The following is a 17,563-nucleotide window of genomic DNA, read 5'->3' as shown; positions in this document are numbered from 1 at the left end:
TATTTTTTGCACAGTTGTAGTCAATTATTGGCAACTTTTATAAAGAAAATAAAAAGTAATTAATAAAACGATCCTATCAAATTAAAGACTCACATGTTATGAAAAAAAAAAAAAAAGTAAAACTTGTTAAGATAAGTTATGATATGTAAAGCTTTTCGAGAGGTCTCTTCATTTAAAAGAAGCGTACAGCAGAATGTAAAAAAAAATGCCCTGGACATACAGGCACCAATGACCATCGGTTATGAAGGTGTTAAGGACATTGCAACCATGACACCTAGTCACAAAATAATCTGGACTGTTTATTACATCAAGGAAGTGACAATCCCAACATCTGTTGCGGTCACAGTTATATGCAAAACACAACAATGTGCCTTCCCTTTAGGCTGCATTCACACTACAGTATGGGGGACGTATATGGGCCGATCTACGTCCCCCATACACTTCTATAGGCTCGCAGCGCCCTACGGGAGCGGTACGGTGCAGCACACGTGCGGCACCGTACCGCTCCGTAGCCCGTGAAAAGATAGGACATGTCCTATCTTTTCCCGTATTACAACGCCGCGGCCATACATCGCTATGGAGAGGGGAGGGGGTGAGCTGCGCTCACCTCCTCCTCCTCCTCTTCCTCTCCCCACGCTGCCGTGTGCTACGGTGCGGCGGGCTCACGGCAGTGTGCATGCAGCCTTAGTGGGACTTTTTATACTTCTTTTTCTATTAATAAACTTTAGTTGTATGCTGAACAATTTGTAAAGCAATAATCATTATGGTGTATATTGAATCTGAAAGCTGTAAGATATAGAGCCAGGGAACTGATTTAATGTTTGTACAAGTTTTTACTTTACTAATTAAAACTTAAAAATGGATTTGCTGCCAGACAGGGTCACATGACTGAGGTTCTGGGGTCAGGGGAATGAGAACCAAAACTTCTCAAGAATCCCCCCAATGAGTGAGGCAGCAGAGCACATGTGTGACAGGCCCCCTACCTAAATGGGACTGCATGGATTATTCACAATGAGGATAAAGGGGGTCTCTTCTGGATTCCTGTTCTCCTGAGCACTGGGTTCCACAGGCAATGTCACATATTTACTTAATGGAAAATTCTTTAGAATTAGAACAATACTTACTTTTAACACAATGCAATTGTCATCTGTTCTTATAGAGCCCGCTCTACACATGTATGTTAAGCTGTAAGAAAAAGATCAGTGTTGTTACAATATCATGTAGGAATCATGTCATTTCTAAAAATCCAGAACATTTAAGGAGCGTTGATCAAAATTTTTTGATAGTCCTGCACAGCCGAGATGAAAAACTCTCCCATGCCAGGTAGGATATATGGCCAGAAAACCCTTTTGGCAATGGCATAAGCTCTGTGTGATAGCCACAGAGATTTAGAGTTGCTCCGATTTACTCTTGACTAGATTACTGTAACGCCCTGCTAATTGGCCTTCCACTCACTAAACTCTCTCCTCTCCAATCTATTCTTAATGCAGCAGCTTGTCTCTCAGACCTAACACTACATAGATGCCTCCAGTCTCCAGGTGCTGCACTAGTTGCCAGTCTCCTTCAGACTACAGATTAAAAGAACAACCCTCATCCACAAAGCTTCCCCTCCCTATCGCTCTTCTCAGTCTATCACCCATGCTCTTCGATCTGCCTGATAAATCTCTACCTTAATTCAACCTCTCATGTCATCTCCCGGGCTGCAGCAATTCTCTGGAATTCCCTTTCCCAAGACTATGAAACTAATAGCCAACCTTCAAAGTTTCTAACCTGCACTAAAAACGTATTCTGTTCCCTTATAAAGAATGGCTGGACCATTATACAAGCTCTTATACCTCTTGTGCCCTCCTCCTCATAGACTGTAAGCTCTTACGAGCAGGGCCCTCCCTCTTATTGTTCCATATGACTGTTACTGTACTCCAATGTAATATTATAATTGTATATTTGCTCCTTATGATTTGTAAAGCGCTGCAGAATTTGATGCCGCCATATAAAGATTATTATTAGTTGCAATCAAAGTGAAGGAGATTTATAATACCATCTACATGCTGGGATTGTTAAACAAGACCTGCTCTATCTTTTGCAGCCTGGGTCGTCAGCTCATGCACAGGGCAGTCAAATCCTCATCCATGTGCATGAGCTCAAAGAAACAACATGCTCCTAAAACAGATTCTTGTGCATGAAGCCTCAGGCTAAATTCACACCTGCGTTCTTTAGCATCCATTATGCCCTTCTGTTAGCTGAAAACAGCACAATCCACAAAAATGTTCCTGCTATAAATAATCATAATGAAAGCTACCCTTCCACACATGGACCTGTGTAGGGCACAGAAGTTGAATGGAGGACCTTTCCATTCACCTTCTTTTTATGTTTACGTTATGCTCTCCTAAAATAAGACTGTGCAAACAAAACACCCGACAGAGATGAAATCTAAAGGACCAGCTTATAACACTCAGACATCTCTTTTCTTTTATTTTCTTAAAGGAAATCTACCACATGGCGCAGTGCTTCTAAACCAAGCACACTGCTGGCATGTGCCAACTGAAACAGGATCAGTTTTTCTTTTTTTGCTTCTAATAGCTTAGTTTTAGAGAAAAAAAAAGTATTTAAAATTATGCAAACGAGCCTCACATGCTTCTGCTACGTCACAGGAACCCCTTCAGGCTCAGTCATCTGTTAATAATTCACGCCTCCATTCTACGTTTCTGCCCGCCTCCTCCATTCCCGCCCCAGACTGCGAGCCAGTGTCACGGAGGCGTGAATAATTCGCAATAACTGAGCTAGAAGGAGCTTCTGTGACATAAAAAAAAAAGAGCCCCTGAGGATAATTCTGCATAATAATTGGCATATCAACCATCATCATAATTACCATTTTGCAGCTGTAAGTTGCATCTCAATAGGTTTGTCACGCTGTAACATCTTCACAAAAATCTGAGGCAACAGTTCCCCATCGACCAATACTGGAAAAAAACAAACAAACAAGGCATATAAACAACAAACTAAGCAAACATTACATTTAGTTGTTACTGAGAAGCAGTTTTCAGAAAGAAAAGTTGCTAATGTAGTAAGTGTATTACATAATTAAAGTTAATATACAGACGGCATACGTATTAACTTCATGAGACAACCTTAACCCCTTAATAGGAAATCTTCCAGCAATTTTGACCTTACAAACATGTACACAGTATTGGCCAGGGAGATCTGTGTAAGCATACATATTAGTAGCAGCAGAACTATGAAAATGCTTGTATATTCCAGGATCATAGCTGGACTTGGAAAGACTTCACACTGCTGTTTTCTTTGGTCTCTAAATTAAAACTGCTCGCCGGCCTCACCCTGCTGTATCCAATTCTAAGCCTTCTCTTACTCTTAATCAGATAAGAGGCTAGGGAAAGTCTTGTGTTTAGTGAAAATCTCACACAAAAGTGCAGAAAGTCCAGCTTCAATCCTGGAAATTGAAACACTACTAACACAGACTGTCTGCAGCTTTGTATGGACGTAACTTCTGGTAGACTCTCTTAAAGGACCTTTTTTTTTTTAATTATCACACTAAAAGGGGTTACTACTTTACCCCCACAACGCAGCTGGTTGAGAACCTGTTCTATGCAAAGTTATTATAACTCAGCCCTTTGGAAAGTGGCTCATTAGTGCACAACTGGATCTCAAGGGGAACATAATACTTGAAAAGCAGAACTGTCCAGGGAAGGAATTGTTCTATCACATTGGTTGTCACAGAATAAAATTATCTCTTTTATAAACTTTTATTAACTTTTTATGTGGAAATGCATACATGTCACAACAACTCACCACGCAAACACTTACCATTTACAAGGGTCATTGATACCTGGGGATTGTCAAACGCTAAAACGGAAAAGCACTTTAATGCCTGCATACGTACCTAGGAGAGAACACATAAAACATGTTTTAACAATTGCATAATATTGGGAAATGTGATTTATTTCAAGCATGCCAATTTCCTCCTGATTTATATAGTGTATACACACAAGGAAAAAATCCAGACTTTGTAGAATACTTCCGCCACTTATCTTGATGCACAATCTGTAAGTGCCATATACAGATTTTGCTGCAGGTATAACAATGGCTTTCCTTCCCAGTGCCTTATTCCTCTGATCTGTCGTGTTCATCACCAAGCATGTACATAAAGTGCAGCCACATTCATCTTAACTAAAGAGGGGATCAGGCATCCAGGAGCCATGTCGACAGGCCACATGCAACCTGTCAAGCCATGAGTTGGAGTCTGCACCCTGCTGACACTCAGAGTCCAATAAGCACTTGCATAACTGATGGAAGTGTTCGTTGGTAGACGAGTCCGGGTAGTGGCGAGTGCAGCTGAGAAGTTCTCAATGCTCCTGACACATTGTATGCGTCAAGGTCAGGATCCAGAGCAAAGCGCCTGCAGGAGAGGACCCAGGAGCGGCAAGTACAGGCAGTCCCCTACTTAAGAACTCCTGACTTAAAGGCGACCCCTTGTTACAAACGAACCTTTAGATGTTTCTAATTTACTATATTGTAGCCAAATGCTAAATTAAACAGCTACAACAGTTATCACAGCTCTCTGGAATTAAGTTTTATTGTTAATCCTGGTTCTTATGAGAATCCAACATTTTTAAAATCCAAAAAAAACAAAAAAAGATTTGCCTGGGGTTACAATTATACGATACAGTTCCTACTTACATACAAATGCAACATAAGAACAAACCTACAGAACTTGTATTTAACCTGGGGACTGCCCATATACATCAGCTGGACTTTACTACTCTCGGCTCCTCTCCCATTTTGTGCCATACTGTGGTTGTTGGTACATCTACGGTGCTGGCTACTGGTGTGGCCCCTTAAAGTTGAGCGGAAAGGAAATATGGCCCTTGGACCAATAAATGCTGCTCACACCTGGCCTAATTCACGAATTTAGATCACGAATAGAACAGACATTTACCCCCTTTACAGACGTGTGACGTAATAGTACGTCACATGTTGGCTGCAGGTGTATGAAGAGGGCTCACTGGCTGAGCCTTCTCCATTCAAGGTGGGTGTTTGCTGCATAGTGCTATGACCGATCGCGGGTGTTAACCCTTAGATTGCCACCAGCTTTTTAATGCCATTGACATTTTGGCTTGCATCGTCAGTCTCGAAGACATCATCGTCTGTTACCATGACTGCCTCGAACAGTACAAAACCTATAAAAATTTGGTATCTCCCCCCACATCACATGATCACGCCTACTTGTTTTGACCCCACCCACAGAATGGGGCCACTTTTCCTTTTTTTCCAGGGCCACTTTAAATTCCCAGTCCGCCCCTGCTTAAGGCACAAAGACATGCGCAGAGGCAGGCCACACGAACTGCAGCCAGAGGTCCAGATCCACTGAAGGCTATATGCACACATCTTAATATGAAATACATTTTTGCTATTCAGACATTTAGCACTATAGAAAGTAACATAATATATGTCTTCACTCTTTTTAAACTCACTTTATATGAAACGGATGTAAGCAAATGTGCAATATTCTGGACCACGCCATGATTAAACAATATTGTCTGATGATCCGGGGCCTGCAATAAACATAACAAGGGTTTAACTAATAGAAAGTCTGAGCCATTCATTGCAATGCACAATAGCCTTCACAAATGAATGAAAAATGAAAGAGGAAATTACTTTGCAGCAGTGAGCGAAGATCTGGCAGATGTATTCCTGTGAGTGCAGAGATCTGCTGAGCAACAACATAAGGTGTGGGATTACTGTAGCATCCTAGGAAAGAGGGGAAAAGCTTTAAAGACGCACTGGTGAGTAAAATCATCATGTATAACAGATGCTTTACATAAGCAGCAAATCCAAGGTAATGTCCTGATAAACTTCATTCAACAAGAATGGCTCAAGGAGACTTCCAGCCCAACCTATTCTTAAAGGCTTATCCCTCCAAGAAGAAGATCCCTCCAAGAAGCTATACAGGAGGGATCTCATGGTCAGGATCCCCTCTCATTCAGTTGGGACTGATCTCATGGTAATTCTCACCCCCTGAGAATTACTTGCCCTCCTCTCGTCACCATCTCAGACACCAGGTTACCTATATGACGCCATATAAGCTGCACCACACAGGTTCTCCATAGAGGGAGCACAAACACCTGCCCAAGCTCATGATGTCAATAGATGGGCTTCCGTCACACTGTTACAATGTAGTATAGTACAATGTGTATGGCCTCACGGATTCTATACCCTTGGGCTTTCAGAACATTAAAGGGGTTGTACCAACTGATCTGTTAGAGACCAAGTCCTGGCAATCCACCAATCTGGGATCTCTTTCTCACTAAAGGGCTCTATTCAACTGTGTGGGAGTGTTGGAAATTGCCAAGCAGAGCTCGCTGTAATTTCAGACACTCCCATACTATTGAATGAAGCGACAAGGTGCTTGTACTACTCTGAGAACACTGTTCTCCATGGTGCTGGGGGTCCGGTTCTTGTGATCGGTGGAGGTCTCAACAGTTGGACATCCACTGATCAGATTGTCATACCCTATCCTGTGGATACAGTTGATATAACCCCTTTTTAAGGAGCATATAAGTTCTTAGAATTACTCCGAGAGGCCCAAATCTTAATCTTTGCTCCATGATTTTTGTATCAGTCAGCACTTCAGCAATCATAACAAATTTGTGTCCTACACACTTTGCCACTCACATTATATCGGTGCGGATGGGGGTTGCAAGAATGGAAAGAAAAGTTTTTGCTGAAGTGCTTCTTTAAATAGAATCATATGGGAATACCCTTTCCTTTAATATGATACATGGCATGGCCTAGTTAGAGGAGCTGCGTCCCCGTTAGCATGTTGCCCTCCTACAAATAATATACCATTAGCCTCTTTTTTTTTTTTTTTTTACTAATCTATTATTTTTCACTTGCCCTCAAAAGGTCAGAAAAGACACATGACGCCGTCCTGGAAATCACATGAACATTGGGAGTAACAGATGATGATGCACTGCACCTTTTACTATAGTAAATATAGCACCCACTGCTGTCTCTGCTGGGTGTCACGATTTTTCAATTACAAAACCTCAGTTCCTTAAAGGGCACCTTACCACAATGTCTAACGCGGACATGTAAAGTAAATCTAACACATTTTAATATGGTCTTTTCTGACTTATTAAATCACTAAAGTTGCCCTACCATCTTTACCCATGCATGTTTTTAAATGTGAGGGGAAAAAAAAAAAAGATTGTACAATTATGCAAATGAGCCTAAGGGGCTCCAGGTTTCATGGGTTTTAATAGAGCCTGGAGCCCCTCAGGCTCATTTGCACAATGTGTAAAGCCTTTTGTTCTCAAAAACAAGAGCATAAAAAGCTTAAAGAAAAGTGGATCCTGCCAGAGGAGGCGGACTGGTGGTAGATGCCCTTTAAGATCTTTTTATTTCTTGTGTTTGCTTAAGGACTATAACTTTTTTCATTTTCAGACTGCAACCTGAGGTAGACAGCATTTTCTATGAGAAATGTGGGACTCGTATTAAAATATTAGGAGACTCATAGTTAAACCAGTTGCCCATGTGGAAGTTAGGTCTGAGAAACTTGCTCAGTGCACTTGTGGGATTTCCCAAATCCCAGTTCAATGATACATGCTGAGTTCAGGTCATAGATTCTTGGTTCGGTTCAGAAAATCCTGCAAGCACAAAGAGCAAGTTTTTTTATTTTAACCAAAAATCGCTCGTGGGCAATAAGCTTTATAGTTAGTTAAACCCAGAAAGGATTCTAATGATCAAGTGATGAATCACCATCTGTCCCATGCGGCCGCACACAGTAAGGCGTTCGTGAGCAGATGGCCTTATTGTGAGTGGTTGCAGGGGAAACTGACCCGTATGTTAGGCTTAGACTTTATACTTCATCAAAGAAAAAACGTTTTCTGTAATGTTTTGCTTCTTTTTTTCCTGTAGTGAGCAGCGATTCAAAGATCCTTCTAAAGCCTAATTTACTCATTGGATATTTAGAGCATTTTTCTCTCAATGATTCAGCCCTGTAAGGAGATTAGACTCTCGAGGGACTCTCTGTAAAGAGTTAAGTTATCAAAAACATTATCTTAAAAGGAAACCTACCATGAGTATTCTACTATCGGAATTAGATCTGATGGTAGGTTCCTCCTGCCTGCCTCTACCCAAATCTGTACTTTATTTATCCTGAAACCTATAACATTATTTTAGTAATTTGTGAATAATCCGCAGAGGCTACTGGGGCGTGTACTAGTCTGACTGGGCACTGGGAGCTATGGCAAGTACATGCCCCAGAAGCCTTTGCCGTAAACTTACATATTAGTAAAATAAAGTTTTTTTTAACAAGTTAGGTTAGTTTCAAGGATTATGAAAGTACAGATTAGGGCAGGGGCAGGCAGGAGGAACCTACCATCAGATCTACTTCCGATAGTAGATTCCTCATGGTGGGTTTCCTTTGAATACAGGAGAAGAAGCAATGCATGCACACTGCAAACACTGGTAAGAAAAGCAGGGGCATTTAAGGATCACAGGAACAATTTCCTTTAACACAGTATATTACAAAATCTATTATTATCACCTGCGCTAATCATTTATACAATTGCCCTAAAAACTTTAGTTACACTTAAAATAACCCGACTCCACAAAAAAAGTCAAAACATTCTTGGAAATCACTGAACTGAAGGCTATGCTACTGACACATTTTCACAAGTGATTTCACCAAAGTTATTTCAGCCATGCTCTTATATTGTATCAGTGAAAAGGGAAGCTCTTACTGTATACAAGAGTTCCACTGGAGTGACAGGGCTGGTGAAAATTGTACGGAGACATCGCAAACAAGCTTCAATGAATCGGATGTCTGCTGACAGTAAGCCTGAAAATGCAGAGTAATGGGTCTGTCAGAATGAGAAGTGCCTGGCAGGTCAATACAGCATGTGAGGCCTGAGAGCGGCGCAGTAAGGTCACCACTACCTTGCAGCAGGGCTGGGATTATGTGACAATCTAGCAGGGATTTCACGTTGTTTTCTGTGCCCATAGACAAGCTGCCTAGGACCACAGCACATTCTGTCTTCAGTTCAATGCTGGAAGTCTCTTGCTGGAGTAAATATAATAACCTGTCAAAGGAGATCACAAAGTTATTTTACAAAAAGTACTGTAATAAGCAAAGAAGAAGTAGCTCAATACATTCTCACAGTTTATAAATTACTGAAGACATGACCTCTAAAGGATTAACCATAGGCACTAAGGTATTTTGGGTGCTCTGGACCAGATATCATTTAGTCGTTATTTTTTTGGACTAGTGACAAGATTTGTGCCCACAGATCGTGTGATCAATTATGTGCTGATCATAACCAATATCACCATATCCATCTATTCCATGCACAGTGAACTCAGCACTGCTTATGCATGAAGAGCGAAGACCGAGGAGTTAAAAATTACTAAAATTGCCTTTACTCAATCAAAAATCCTGCTATGCAAGTCTTATGGTGGGACTTTAGGGAACTGAACCAGTTATAATCAGCCTCTTAAAAGTCTATATTAAACATGACAATCTCAAGGTTTGAGATGTAAGTAAGTAGGTTATTATCCCTGGTTTATTATACCTGATTTTTATGGTAGAATTATTTTAAGTGTATGTTCACATGTAACAGAAGTGCTGACGCAGCAATAAATCACTGCAGAGTGCATGTTTATGGTTTTAAATTTTGTCCAGATAATTTTTCTTTTATGCAATGTGGGAAACACACAATGAAAATAATCCCAGTGTCGGTCTGTATGGGGAAAGAGAAAGAAATCTGATGCTGGATTCATCCAAAAAAAGATAGTCTTATGCATGAATCTCCTGAAAAGACAGCTTTCTTATAATGTGAAAATACCTGACATCTCCATCTTCCTGGGTAGACTGCCAGCAATTGTAGGCATAGAAAAATAATAAAAAAAAAAAAATATATGAAAAATAAAAAAACAAAACTGTTTGTACCTTGGCACTGCACCCAAAACTATTAAGTTGGCTTTTTGCTTGTTGTTTCCAATAACTGCATTTTTCATATCTCTGAAAGATCGAAAACAGATAATTTGAATTAAAAAAAAAACAAAAACAAAAAAAACACACACACAAACACACTCTAGAAAATAAGACAGAAGGCGGAAAAAAGACAGCAATAAACCCAACGTCTTATAAACCATCAAGTGGTTTACAAAAGCAAGTGTAAACAATAATGGTAATAATGGCAAGTGGTATACAATAATAGTAATAATAGTACTTACATGACACCCTGGAGAACTTTTTGAGCATCAGGATCAAAAAGTCTATCAACATAATGGCGACTGCTTGCTGTAACTTCCTGAAAGTGATGGGAAATATGGGTTACTTATAGCAGAGACCACAAGGGGATCACACATATTCAGGATACAAATCCAGATGAAGATAAGTAGAACAAACAGAAAAATGTCTCTCTCACTACCTGGACACTAGATGGCGCACAAAAATGCCATGACTTGTATCTTACAGGGGTTATCCAGGATTAATGAATGACTTGGGGCCGGGCTGGGGCGGACTTTTAAAAAATAACTGCCGATGTCCCACGCCGCGGTCCGTTTGATCCGTGCTTTGATTACAGGGGCACAGAAGATCCGTCCCCATCTCTCAGCGTTGTAGGGCACTGGAAAATGGTGTCGGATGGGAGCTTCCGTCCAGCCAGAAGCTCTCGGAGTGCAGCTTCCGTGCCAAGGGGCACAGATCAGACGGACAGCAGCGTGGGACATGTGCAGCGCCAGAGGAGGCGAATACACGTTTATTATTATTAAAAAGCCTGTCCCAGCCTAGACCCAAGATATTTATAGATCTCAGATAACCCCTTTAGCCCAACCATTAACCCCTCCTCTGTACAGCTGTTTTCCACGTAAATTCTTTGTTAATGCCTTCTACAAGTAATAACGTTTTTTTTTTTTCATTTTTCAGTCACTATAGCTGGAAGGAGTCTTGTCCTTTTCAGAACGAAATGTAGTTTTTATGTCATTTCCGTTTAAAAATTAATGCAAATCTGATTTTTTAATAAAAAGATTCTCTGCCTTTAAATCGCCAAACCTAAATAACATAATAACTTTTTCTCTTTGCAAATACATATACAGGGATACCAAATTTATAGTTGGGGGTCCATAAATACATTTTTTGTGTGATGGATTATTAAACAAATATCAATTTGGGAAATTTTTTTTTTTTGGTTGTACGGGATAAATACTATACAATTTTTGTGATTTTTTTTTTTTTAAAGGACAGGTAATATTTGTGCGTTATTTATTTATTTTTTTTTTATAAAACTATTATTTTTACATATTTTATATTACTTTGTCCAACAAAGGGACACTAACATGAGACTGTCTGACCCCTTTTATAATTCAGTGCATTATACCGTAATATCCTTGACTTGCATCTAATAGATCTAATAGATAGTCAGCTCAGGTAGCCCCGTGTTCCTCCAGTGGACCCCGGGCTTTATGCAACGCTATCAACACCCCTCGATTGAAGCTGTGGGTGCCCATGGGTGACAGAGGGAGTTCTCTCCCTAGATGCCGTGTTCCATTATTTGACAGCGTTGCATCAGACGTAGCAGAATGACCGCCATAGAAAAAATTGATACAGCGATCATTAAGGGGTTAAATTACGTAGCCAAGTCGCCATGCAGTCATAGCCTCACGTCACAATGTCTTTGGCCCTTTAATAAACATGTCTGCGGCAATCTTCATCTCTGCTGGCGATTTTCAACTGGAGTCGCAATCTCTGGCCGTGCGACAGGAAATGCAACCTTTTCATAGCTTGTACAGCACAAAACTCCAAATAGTTTGAAATGGCAGAGCTAATCGCTGGTCTCTGCCGTCCCCCGTCATTCACAGGTACAGACACATCAATGTTTCGGATGTTACAGGTCCAGCAGCAGCACTAGAACCAACAGCCTCTACAGCAGTGCTTCTTAACCGGGGGTCTATGAAAACCTAGGGGTTCGGCGGAGCCTCCGCCACAGAGGATTTATCACTAAAGAAGGGTTCGGTGAATGTGCATATGAAACTCGTGGGTTAAGAACCACTGCTCTATAGTCACAGGACACATCGGTGAGACTTCTCTAGTCTGTGGCCAGTCTTCAGCCATAGTTTCCAAGTTGGAAAGTCGCAGAATAGAGATTAATATTCGTTAGCTGATATTTCCAACCAAAGTGCATGTATAGCATGACTCTTGTGGTTAGACAACAGGAAACCAAATATGGAAAGGCAACAAGGAGGAGAGACCACAAAGAGCAATTTAGAAACCTGATAAACTTGGATAAAGAACGCAGAGAACTGACATTTTTGCAAAAGAAAATAAAGCAACACCAAATCCAAGAACCAAGAGGGAAAATATCAGCTCCGCAGCTCACAAATTACATTGAACAACTCCCTAATGAGGCTGTGGGGATAATATTGCAACTTTCTAGGAAACCAGGAAGCCATTTCCATCTTCCCATATAATATACACAGTATAATATTATTAGTCTTTTTTAGTACACAGATTTTGAAATCACAAACAGGCCTCAAACATTGAAGTGGGGTGACTGGGTGAAGGGGGTTTATGTACTTCGCAGAAGTTAAACCCCCAAACACTAATGACGATACACGATCAGTCTGACTGAGGAAAGGCCCGGTTCAGGCTTTTTCTTCTTCATTGATCACTAAATTTTACATTCTAGCAACTGAATTTCTGTTCCGATTTCCTCGGCCTACCTGGGAGATCTTGCAATCATGTAAGACCAGCAGTAGTCCTTATTCTATGAATTTTGGTCATAAATCCTTACAGTAAGCGAGGCAGGTCTAAAGGCATCTGTGTCCTCAAGACCCCAATAGGAGTAAAAGCTGTGACAGAGCAGGGAGCAACAAGTTACTTATTAACTAGCAGTGCTGGCACTTTGTGATAAATGAGTGGGGTTTTGGCTGTAGTGAGGGCACTCTGTTCACCATCACTGTCCTAAGACATACCCCCCAATAGTCCCGTATCCGGCAGGAGGGTCCCAGTATGAGCCGGGGCATTAACCCTGTCCTTATCCTTGGGAAATCAACAGAGCCAGTTACTGTGATAATGAAGAGAGTCAGCAGCTCTCTGCATTATCCCTGTGCCTCCGCTTCTGCTGTGTGTAGCAGAGCAGGCAGGAGCAATGTGATGTCATCTGCCTGTCGGCATCAGAGCCACATACAGCAGGAGCAGGGGAATGGAGAAAGGCGAGTATGTATTTATTAATTTCCTGTGAGGGCACAATAAGATTAGGCTGCCTGGAGAGGGGGGGGGGGGGGGGATTTTCAGGCCTGTGTCTGATGGGATCCTCTGTAGGTCTCGTGCGATTGTACATACATGAGTGGCTGCCTTGAAACTGGGGACAACACGAAGTTGTTGGAGGCGACATTTTGTGGTCAGAGGACTCCATTTATTAGATAAAGCAGGCTGTCAGTTAAGCACTGGGGGGTGTGGCTGTGCCTCCCATCCATGAATAAGTTGGACTGCTGAATATGATAATGATTCATTAGACCTCTGTCAGGTCATTTGCATATAGCTTTAGGACCTGATAGTTTAAGTTTACAGGCATACAGTTGGTTAATCTGCCGGACAGGTTCTCTTTAAGTATGTGTTCTGTTTTTCTTCCAAACCTGGCCCCAAAGAGTTTCCATATCCATGGAAATACCCCTTAAATATGCGGCCATTCCCCCTTGACTCATCCTGCAATCAGCACTCGAAGTCACATAGTAGTGGTGTTTAAGGAAACTCCACATGACAAAGAACTTCTGTAGGTTCACTCTAAGAGGAAATAAAAAACCTAATTCAAGTTCTGAAAGTCGCACCTTAAAAATCGGGATTAGATTTATTCCTCTTCATGTGAGCATAACAAAACAAAATGTCTTTTTACCAATACCTGGTACCTCCAATACCAGGGAGCACGTTCATCAAGTGACAGGGTACAGTTGAACATGACAGCTGGGTATAAAGCAGAGGTAGGTACTGCTAAAAGTGTCCAATAGTAGACCAAACCTGCCTTTCCATGTAAATAAAATTGTAGATGCAGTAATACCAGCACATATACAAGAGATGGGAACGATGCATCACTTATCCCTCTGAGTATCTGGTGGCACATTACATAATGAGTTGTTTTCTCGGTTGTCATAAGTGAATTACATTTGGCTCCTGGAGTGACCCAACTGGTTCCTATACTACATAGTGCCTTGTGATCTCTGGGTTATAGGTAGTACAGGTAACTTGTCTTAACTTCTGGATACCTATGGGAAGTAAAGGGGTTCCAAATCCTAACACAACTTTCACATTTTTGACCATTATTCCATATTAAAATTCTTTTGCACCTCCCTAGTTGCAAATCATTCCCGAGCAATCAGTGCAGTTAGTTTTTGCACCCAATACACAAATCAACTGTCAGTAAAATGTATGCATAACATTCGGCACTGACTGTTCAAGATGGAAGGGGTTGGAGAAAAAAAAAATATCAACTGGGATTGAATCATTGGAATGATACCTAAAAAAAGGACAATAAGCATTGCAGTTGGTAGTGAAAGTTACTCCTTTCACCACTGGGATATTCCAGCTATCACCCAACCTGTGAATTGAGTACACCCTAAGAGAAGATCTTTGTACCACACCAATGCAGCAGCTTACTGACCACGTGCGGATCCACTTTTTATTTCTATATAATGGCTAGAGATAATAAAGCAATAACCAAATAAAACTTAAAAAAAAAAAAAAAAGACGTTTCACAACTCAATCCTTTACTTCTCAACGGATTGCTAAAAGGCCCCTTTCACACGAGCGTCACAGAGTTTTATCAGAGTCTGACCAGAGTGCGACCAGGTTTTGGTCAGTTAAAAAATGTTCCATAAGGGTGGTGGCACACGTGCCGTTTTGGCTGCGTTTGCAAATACAGACCGCTTCTGCATTTCTATGGAGACGCCTGCGATTGGGAACGAGCCGCCAGTGTTTTGCGTTAATTTAATGCAAAACACCGGCAGCTCGTTCCCGATTGCAGAAACGCCAATGCGATCGGACCGCAGCCTGCCCCGGTGGGTACGGCTTGGTCTGCGTTTGCAAACGCAGCCCAAACGGGATGTGTGCCACCACCCAACAGTTTTTTTTATTGTCAGAGTGCAGTCACAAAGGCAGAGGTAGTGTATGGAGGCGATCCACTGCCCAATTACATATACGTTTCTTTGGAAATGCAAATGATCTGTAACTAGAATCTGGTGTCTTGCATCGTTTTAATGCAAGACACTGGGTCCTAGTTACCTCGGATCGCATGTGACCAGTGCTCACAGTGTTAGGGTGATGCCACACATGGCGTTTTCAGTCTGTTTTTAAACATCCGTTTTCAGTCCGTTTTTTGGCCATTTACCATGCGTTTGGCTACTAGCATACTATACTGTTTATTTATTAAAATAATTGGGGAAAAACAGATTAAAAACGGACCAAAAAACGCCATGTGTGGCATCACCCTTACAGTTTGGGTCCTGATACCCCAATTAATCAGACTTGGTCTCTGTCTGCCAGTGTTAACTTGGGTTTCCATCTCCTTAACCGCATGAAATAGCAAGTGGGACTTCCTCATGCGGGGCATTGAGTGCCAGCAGTATGCAGTTTTCAATCAATGTGGGTCCATATAGATGATGGATACCACTGTATGTGCCACCTCCTGGCACCTGTAGCGTCCTGTACACAACTCATGTCACATCACATCATTCCTATATCACATCAGCAACTTCTCACAACTTTATACCAAGTGTTGGAGGGTAAGATATCACAAAGGACTATTATCATCACGCCCCATTAGGCAGACTAAGTTTCCCATGGCACAGCAGGGCACCATGAGGAAGTGACAGGGCACTGCCACACAGGTCAGGTGATGGATCAGATGACACAAATCTCCTAAGTATTGCAATGTGTGTAAACTGGCTGGTTGTAGTGGTACGGATAGGCCGGCTATCCTGTAGGAAGGCCTCCATAGTAATGCCAGGGTAGGACAGTGCCCTGTGGGCATGATGCCCCCCCCCCACTGCCAACTACTAGTAATATAAAGCACGAGTATCAGCCAGGACCCCCCGGCCATGCCCCACACATGGAGACGCTCCCCGCTGCAGGCCCGCGCCCTGTCCCCACACACTGCCCGGGCTGGGTGCGGCCTGACCCCGGTGACATACTCACAGACAGCACGCTCATCCGGAGCGGAGGCTCCAGCACACACGCCATCTTGGTCATCCCGCCTACAGCCGCACTTTCCACACGGAGGCTTGTACGTACGAGAGCCCTCTCCATGTACCAAGCGCTCTGCTCATATAACCGAATGGGGAAGAAAATGAACGGATTTTTTTTTTGAGGTTATACAGTTTCTTTTTATAAATTGTCGGAGAGACATTCGCTGTATAGAAAGTGCGGGCCGGAAACCCACACCGATTTACGTGAAGTGACAGCTGCTGTGTACAGCGCCGCGCACATTCTGGATGTGGGATTATTTACCCGGCACCACAACACCACAGGCGGGAGGGAGATACTAGGATCTATATACAATACAGTATATATATATATATATATATATATATATATATATATATATATATATATAGATATACTGGGTGACCTCATAGTGGGCACCACAACACGAGAGGCGGGAGACAGATATATATATACACACGTGTATACTGGGTGACCTCATAGTGGGCACCACAACAGGAGAGGCGGAGGGAGACAGATATATATATATATATATATATATATATATATATATACACACTGGACACCACAACAAGGGAGTTGGTAGGGCTATACTTACATACTGGTAAAATTACAGCTAGAGATTTCTCTTCGCCCTCTTAGGACTGTCCTGTCACATATCAATAATTCAATAATGTAATTAGGGAAATCATCTCTCCTCAGCTGTTTACAAACGCAATGTGAACGCAGCCAAAACGCAACATGTGAATGCGGCCTATGGGTGCAGTAACATGCATTTACAGTGTGTTTTAAACAGAATTTACCACCTGTGGAGAGGAGTTTTGCCGAATTGCTTGGTTTTTACGCAATTTGCAATACAATTTATGTTTTAAAATATGATGTAAACGACATGTGACCACACCATAAAGACGTGTTGGCTACAACACGTGCAGGTACACGGGACACAAACAAGGGTCCCCTGCACCTTTGTTTGCATCCCGAGAGTCATCCGCAGCGATGACCATTGTGAATTACTGCTCGGGACACAAACACGGGCAGGAATAGGACCTGCTCTTTAATTTGGGGCTGTGAAATTCCTAGCCTTGTGCATGAGCCCATATAAGCAAATGAGGATGTGTGCGGGACATGGAACGCACCCTTACAGATTGTTTTTCTCTTCCTGCCTTCTGTGATTTTCAAAGGTTTCATTGTTTTTAAAGGTTTATTCCCCACTATGGTGGGCGTGTTTATTTGAAACTCATAAAATATAAGATGACCAAAACTTTGTCATCATGATAAACCAGAGGCTCTTACTTATAGATCCAGGCACTGTGACTGTGGTAATCTTCT

At 41.8% G+C, this 17,563-nt stretch overlaps 1 protein-coding gene across 2 annotated transcripts in view; it reads right to left on the bottom strand.

Moving 5' to 3' along the window:
- Positions 1-16,475, bottom strand: part of ARMC8 (armadillo repeat containing 8) — a 51,179-nt gene extending 34,704 nt beyond the window's left edge. Inside the window, exons 1-10 of one of the 2 annotated variants that reach the window (XM_072121259.1) lie at positions 16,208-16,475; positions 10,255-10,331; positions 9,968-10,039; positions 8,959-9,101; positions 8,763-8,860; positions 5,674-5,766; positions 5,490-5,570; positions 3,823-3,898; positions 2,870-2,960; positions 1,125-1,185 (exon numbers count right to left, since the gene is read on the bottom strand). In XM_072121259.1, the coding sequence (XP_071977360.1) occupies positions 1,125-1,185; positions 2,870-2,960; positions 3,823-3,898; positions 5,490-5,570; positions 5,674-5,766; positions 8,763-8,860; positions 8,959-9,101; positions 9,968-10,039; positions 10,255-10,331; positions 16,208-16,318 (903 nt within the window). In that variant the 5' untranslated portion in view covers positions 16,319-16,475. The remainder of the gene's footprint in view (positions 1-1,124; positions 1,186-2,869; positions 2,961-3,822; positions 3,899-5,489; positions 5,571-5,673; positions 5,767-8,762; positions 8,861-8,958; positions 9,102-9,967; positions 10,040-10,254; positions 10,332-16,207) is intronic. The other variant, XM_072121260.1, reaches the window with a different exon arrangement.
- Positions 16,476-17,563: the final 1,088 nt, after the last annotated feature.

Source organism: Engystomops pustulosus, chromosome 8 (assembly GCF_040894005.1).
Source record: "Engystomops pustulosus chromosome 8, aEngPut4.maternal, whole genome shotgun sequence".
NCBI classification, from domain to species: Eukaryota; Metazoa; Chordata; class Amphibia; order Anura; family Leptodactylidae; genus Engystomops; species Engystomops pustulosus.
The sequence above is the reverse complement of the archived record's forward strand: the minus strand, read 5'-3'. Positions and strand labels throughout refer to the sequence as shown.